The sequence below is a fragment of the Morone saxatilis genome, unplaced genomic scaffold (assembly GCF_004916995.1).
Source record: "Morone saxatilis isolate NCDOM2014 unplaced genomic scaffold, NCSU_SB_2.0 Contig12, whole genome shotgun sequence".
Classification (NCBI taxonomy): Eukaryota; Metazoa; Chordata; class Actinopteri; family Moronidae; genus Morone; species Morone saxatilis.
Window position 1 is genome coordinate 26,177,657 of NW_023339674.1, and position 6,540 is coordinate 26,184,196.

Sequence of the window (6,540 nt, forward strand, 5' to 3'; positions counted from 1 at the left end):
ACACACACACACACACCTTTAATGATTGTAGCTTAGCCTGAAACTGTTGTCAGGGGCAACTGACTGGCCAACCTGTGAGGGAGTGTTAGAATTGTCCACATTGTGTGAACACACAGACACACACTGCTACCTGTAGGATGGTGCTTAAAATGTCTACATAGTTGCTCTCAGTCTGGTAGAGCTCCTTGGAGACCTGCCACCTGGCTGACTGCTTGGACAGAACCGGAGTCGAACTTTTGGATGGCTTCGAACTCTCTGGAGGAACAAGACAGGCAGGGAGGAGGGAAGGCTGTTAATACTGCAGTGAGGCACAAAAAGACACGTTCAGGTGTATTTTTTAGCAATCAGAATGAGATTGAGGCTGAATCAATATGACCTACTGTAGAGAGTATTGGTATACTGCATTTATTTGCTTCACCTCAGCCAATGGAAAGATACCTTTTCAGTTTTGTTCCTGATATTTTTAACCGAGAGAAAACTTTTATGATAAGGTTTCTGCTTTCCTGGAACTCTGACATCAAGACGCCACCAGTGCGTGGGCTGATCTGTGCCAGCTTTGTATAACAGTGCAATTATTATTATTATTAAATCCATATCACGTTTTGAATCTGCTTATTACATTTAAATTCTTTTGAAGTCCTTATGGAATCTAATGAGGTTTAGCTTTGTTTACTTGACAGTAACTACAGTTAAATGTGATCATTAAGTTGCTAACTTAAAGAGATTAATACAATATGCATAAATTGTTTACTACATACCTTGGCCAAGTACAGACACCAGCTTGCAGTAGGCACCATTAAGCAAAACAACTACCGACTGCACAATTAATCAAAATATTAATGAAATAATTTTGCAATATTGCAAAGTGCAATATGCAAATAGCAGAAGCTGCAATGTTGTGATAAAGGTAAACTGTGTGACAAACAGCATTATAATGAAATACTGTAGTGCTGCAGAGATGCCCTGGCCTACAAATCCTCTTCTGCAGATGTTATTAGCTTGTGTGTAGCTACCTACTCTAATCATATCGCAGTATCTGTCAGAATAGTTGCAATATGATGCATGTTTTTACCATATGGTGCAGTCCTACAAACAACAAATAAAAGTTTAATTTAAATCTGTTAAAATGTGACGCAGATGAAGTTTGTCATTTCAACCAGTCGAACTGAAGATGTGTGCAGGCTAAAGAATGAGAGCCTCTCCATGTTCACATATGTACTCCACTACTCTGACCTGGCCTGGGCAGAATCCAGTGCTTCATTAAAAACTCAAGTTCTCACTGTTCCACTCATGACTTACTTATCATTACATCATTTATCATTACAGACTTCTTACATCCTCCTAACACATACTTTGCATACTCTGGCCTGATGTCAACATCAGCACTGTCCTACTGCTGAAGCAAAACCTGACCTGCAGAAGTTCCTGGCTGCTGCTCCTCCTCTGGTTGTTGAAAGGGATTTGTACTCTGGTAGGACCTTTTCCTCCTCTCTTCCCTGTCTGTCCTAATCCTCCTGTCCCTGGTTTTCCTTCTTCTTATCCTATTCCTGGTCACAGTATCGCCTCCTTTGCTGTCTGAACTGATCCCTACTCTGTCTTCTGGAATAAAGAGAGGGGTTCACCTTGTTACAGTTCTCTTATGAAGAAGAGGGAATCGACCATCATCATAGAAACATCCTCTTAGGTATTGCATTTTTCCATCAGTATATAGCAGAAATGGCTTTTAGGGTTGGATGAAGCAGATGTTTTCCACTCACTCCCCTGTCGTCTTACCTGCCAAGGCTTTGCATGTCTCAGGGGTGTTAGAGATGTCCAGCAGCGAACCTATAGACAGGTTGTGCTCTGCTGATTGCCTCTTGCGTGGTGGAGGGAATGGGGAGATCTCCGTCTCCTTGGTGAGCTGAGCGAGCGTGTCCCTCAGACGCCGACGCTTGCGGTTACTGTTGGGGGTGGTGAGTGACAGGAGGGACACCGCCTTCTTCATGGCCGGGCTGTCGTTCTGGAGTACAGCGGGACAAAAAGATAAATATTAAGACAAGATGAATATAAGTCAGAAGGCCAGCTACACGTCTTGTAAATTGTGATCTGGTATGATACCATTTCAACTTCCAAAATTAAAAAAAGGGGCACAGAGAACTATGATGATGAAATTGCCCTCCTGGGGCTACTGGAGGAACCTGAACGGGGGTCCTCCCAACACATACTTGCAACAGGAATGGGAGCAATGTAAATAGAGGTGCCTGGTACTCGTGTTAGCTGTGTGTTACTCATAATACACTCACCTTCTCGTAGAGGTACATAGATTCTCCAGCCCGAGCGTCCATCTGAATGCTTCCCCAGAACCACTACCACAGAAGAGAGAGAACTGTTTTTACTGACCCCTGGATTAGGACAGAGGTAGGTAGAAAAAAAGATTTGACACCATAATGACATACCGTACACATTCCTTTGAAAACCAATAAACGTGGCACAGTAAAGAAAAGGCCATATTGATTGTGGGGTTATAACTACAGCTAAACCACCCCTCTACCTTGGTTCAAATCATTCTTCCGCTGGAAGAGGAAATCTATTATTGATCCCCCTCTCTGACAGCACAGACAGAAAAAGGGAGAGCAGAAACTGCATCGACTGAGGTTTAGCCTAAAAGGACTCCTGATCAGATGATCATTTGGCATTCTGTTTAGGAGGAAAAAACTTAGAGGATTCATTATTTTCCTCCTGCCCCCCTTGTGTTTGCATCCTCCTGGAGCAGAAGTATCCCGACTATTCTGTTATGTCAAGTACCAGTATCACAGAGGTGTCAAACTAGTTTGTGTTTAGAAGCAAATGAACTCTACTCTAACTAAAAGACCTACCTCCTGTTTGACTGCAAAGAGTTTCTTGGAGGGAGAAAATGGCAGCTCCTTTACTGAGTTTTCCTCTACCACCATGTGTGTGCACCTCTCATCTCCAATCTCAAGATAACTGCCACCTTAGACAGAAAAACAGGGATATTATGATGAGAAAAACATACACATCAGAGCTTAGCAACTGTCACCTGTCACGCTTTGAGTTTTCCCAAAATGATGAAACAGTGCATATGGTGCTCGAATAAGAACACTCATTTTTGAAATTTTTGAAATCTTTCCAAAAGCTGCAGCACTGACCGTGTTTGAGAGTCCTCTCCTCCATGTTGGTCTTCTCTTCATCTGAGAAACCCAAAAAACTCAGGATGCAGTCCTGGAATGGAGGCACTTTGAACTCTGTTCGAAACTCCTCTTCTCCTGCATGGAAGCACCTGGATAGATGAAAGTGGGAGAAACACGGTTATTTTCAAATGTGAATGTGCAAGGTCATACAACTGTCAAGAACACAGTTTTCTGATAATACATTCTATTATATTTATATGTGTGTAGATCAAGCAATTATTGAGTAAATTGAACAGAAAATCTACTGTGCAGTAACTCTTCTGAAGGGAGAAAAGAGAAAAAGTATAAAAAAAATACAGTACTGTATGCGCAAACTGAACCAGATTTCATGAAAACTGAAAGAAACCCCAGCCACTTCACAATTGTCCCTTAAAAAACAGCCTGATACCGCAGCATGGGTTATATTATCTATTTAAGCTTTTATCAGTATTATCGTATATATGCCTTGGTAGTTAAGTAACAGGACATTGCAGTACTTTGAGATCATTTAGAAACAGGATAGCTTTTACATTCCATAATAATATATATTTATCAAATGTAAAATATCCTATACAATACATCCGGTATTATTGCCAGTATTCTTGCCCTTTCCACTGGAGGAACTTTACACCCCCTAAAGTGGGGCTTCACATAACATGACGTTTTGAGAATCTTGTGAGGAATTTCACAAACTGATACGTTTCTGATACACACAATTAAAAGGGCAAAGGCGGAACTTATGATGTGACTTTTTACGTGGCGTTAGCTTGGCGAGTGAGGTTGTTGGGACAGGTAACAATTTAAGAAGTGATACAGATGTTGTTCATATTTTCTTGAACATGAGATACAAATTACAATAGAAATCCAGAGCACTGCCAGGGCTGACACAAGCCTATTGGTGGCCTAAAACAGTGCCTGGCATGTCTAACTCCTTCATAGTTTTAGTAAAACATTTGATAAATGCTTACACGTCACATTTTGGGATGCCTCGATGTCAAACAAAGGCTTTTAGTATGGGGTATCTGCTGAAACCAACTCTGGTCTGATACTTATGTTTACACTGCAGCAGAATATATGCAATGTTGACTACATATGTATCCGGCATATTGAAAAACAAAGAATTCTGGTTCAAAAGTGTGAAATGTATCATCTTCAATTATTGATATAGCATTTAAATTTGAGACTTCAGAAAATTGATGCGATGCAATCATCTAGAGAGACGACATCCTATTCTGTTCAAGTTGTTAGAACTAGAGAAACACTCACGGGAGGGGAGCATACAAAGCTTCACTTTTGTCTGCCATCAACAGCTGATTGGAATTTTAACCAGTGACAGAGAAGGTCAGCACTGGCTGACAGTTGGAGTTAAGCAATTCTGTGTATTTCACTTTCTAAGGCTGTTCTGTAAAGAGTTTTCTAATAAATATCACAACTTCTAAACAACAATACAAATCATTTAGTTGGTTGAATACATACATGGTGTACTCATCCCTTTTTCACACATCGATATCTTATCTTAACTCTCAAATATCAACATATGTATCGATCTCAAAACTGTTTTTTTTCTTCTTTTCTAATAAACACAAATAAAAATTAGCTAAACATGCTAAAATACAAGCATCAACACAACAATGGTACAGAGGCTTCCTTCAAGGATTTTAAACTTACACATCATCTCTTCTCTCCCAGGCCTTGTGAATCCATGATGGAGTGAGGATGGGCGTCCCCATGCACACTGCCAGCTGAGAGGCGAAGGCACAATAAGACACAGTAAAGAGAGGGGAAAACAAAACACGAGTAAATGTGCAACCAAGAGATGAGGCAAACAGAGGGAAACAACAACAGAAAGAAGGGCATGACATTTATCTGTGCACAATTTTATAACTATAAGCCCTTCAAATAGTTTCACTGTCACTGCTCACAGTACAACAATCTCCCGAGTCTGTTTTCATTACTCCTGATCGCCCTGTCACTCAGAATCACAATACGAGTACGACAGGTACAAACAGTTCTCACTTCAGGCGCAATACAAAAACAAGTATGAGAGGCTCCGTGGTTGCCTTTTTTTAGTTAGCATCACACTTTCAAATGGAAAACAGCCTTGGCTGCCTGTCACGAAACCAACATGTTCTCACTGCATTTTGTCTTGTTCTGCAAGAACAAAATACACCACCCACAAGACTTTTGCAAGAAAGGGGGAAAGGTGGGGAGGTAAAAAAAAGTGAAAGCAATAACTGAGAGGAGGGAGAGCAAAAAAAGATTAAATAGAAAATCACTGCCAGAGATGATTGAAAGAAGTACAGCATCAAGCATCTGTTAATCCGAAAGTCAATCTATTCATCCTCCTATCCATCTATCTCTATGTATCCCTATGGAGGAGGCCATGTATTGAACTCGGTTTAAAGAGGATCCAACAGGGAATTAAATTACCACTTTCTGACATCAGACCGAGACACTGGGATTCAAGCTATGCTGACAGGAACTTCACATCATTTCCTGCTCCTTCTGTTTATTTCAGCCAGAGAACAGGGAACGTGCTACACAATCAGTGGAGGGGTGGTGTAAACAGAAACTCCAGAAGGGAAAAATAAATAATCAATCAATCACTGAGTTTGTAGTATCAACTGTCCAAAAATGACAGAGTGCTGCATCCTCATTTTTTGGCTGTTTTTCTGAGTTGCTAATGTTTTGGGTTTAACTTTTATTTTGGTTTCACATTGATCTGTTTTTCAGTTGTAGTAGGCGTTTCTGTGCCAGCACTATTCTGATCTTGATGGATTGTTGAGATTTTGGGGAGTGCTGTCATTATTTTTCATGCGCTGAGCCACCACCAATGAGTGAATGCAACTGAAACACTACAGAATTTATTTATGTTGTTATTTTTCTGTTCTTTCTGTTGGTGTTTTTATTTGTCGAATGTATTAAAGAAAACTGGCTGATACAATAGCGTTTTTCACACACGTTAGGATATATTGAACGATACTGACAAAAGAGAAAGGGCTTTAAAAGACCGAGCTGCTCACTGAATTTACTTTACACAGACTGTAAATATTCCAATAGTTCCACATACAAAGTGTCCACTACAGATGATTTATCTGTGGTAGTTTTGTTTGCCATACAAAAGCAGGCAACAATATTATCATTGTAATTATCTTAATATGTTGTAATATGTGTATTTAGTTGTTTTTGCCTTTTAGTTTGTTTCATCATTTTGAAATTACAAAAAAAAAAAAATACATACAAATACATATTTGATGGTATTGAAAGCTGGGATATACAGTGTACACTGACAGGTGAAGTGAATAATGCTGATTATCTGGTTATCATGGCTCCTGTCAGTGGGTGGTTATATTAGGCAACAAGTGAACATTTT

At 40.0% G+C, this 6,540-nt stretch overlaps 1 protein-coding gene across 1 annotated transcript in view; it reads right to left on the reverse strand.

The window, feature by feature from the left end:
* Positions 1-6,540, reverse strand: part of ect2 (epithelial cell transforming 2) — a gene marked incomplete at its 5' end in the record, with an annotated part of 28,288 nt that overhangs the window by 19,978 nt on the left and 1,770 nt on the right. Inside the window, 6 exon segments of the mRNA XM_035652677.1 lie at positions 131-255; positions 1,774-1,999; positions 2,283-2,345; positions 2,856-2,971; positions 3,147-3,277; positions 4,836-4,909. Coding sequence (XP_035508570.1) covers positions 131-255; positions 1,774-1,999; positions 2,283-2,345; positions 2,856-2,971; positions 3,147-3,277; positions 4,836-4,909 — 735 coding nt within the window.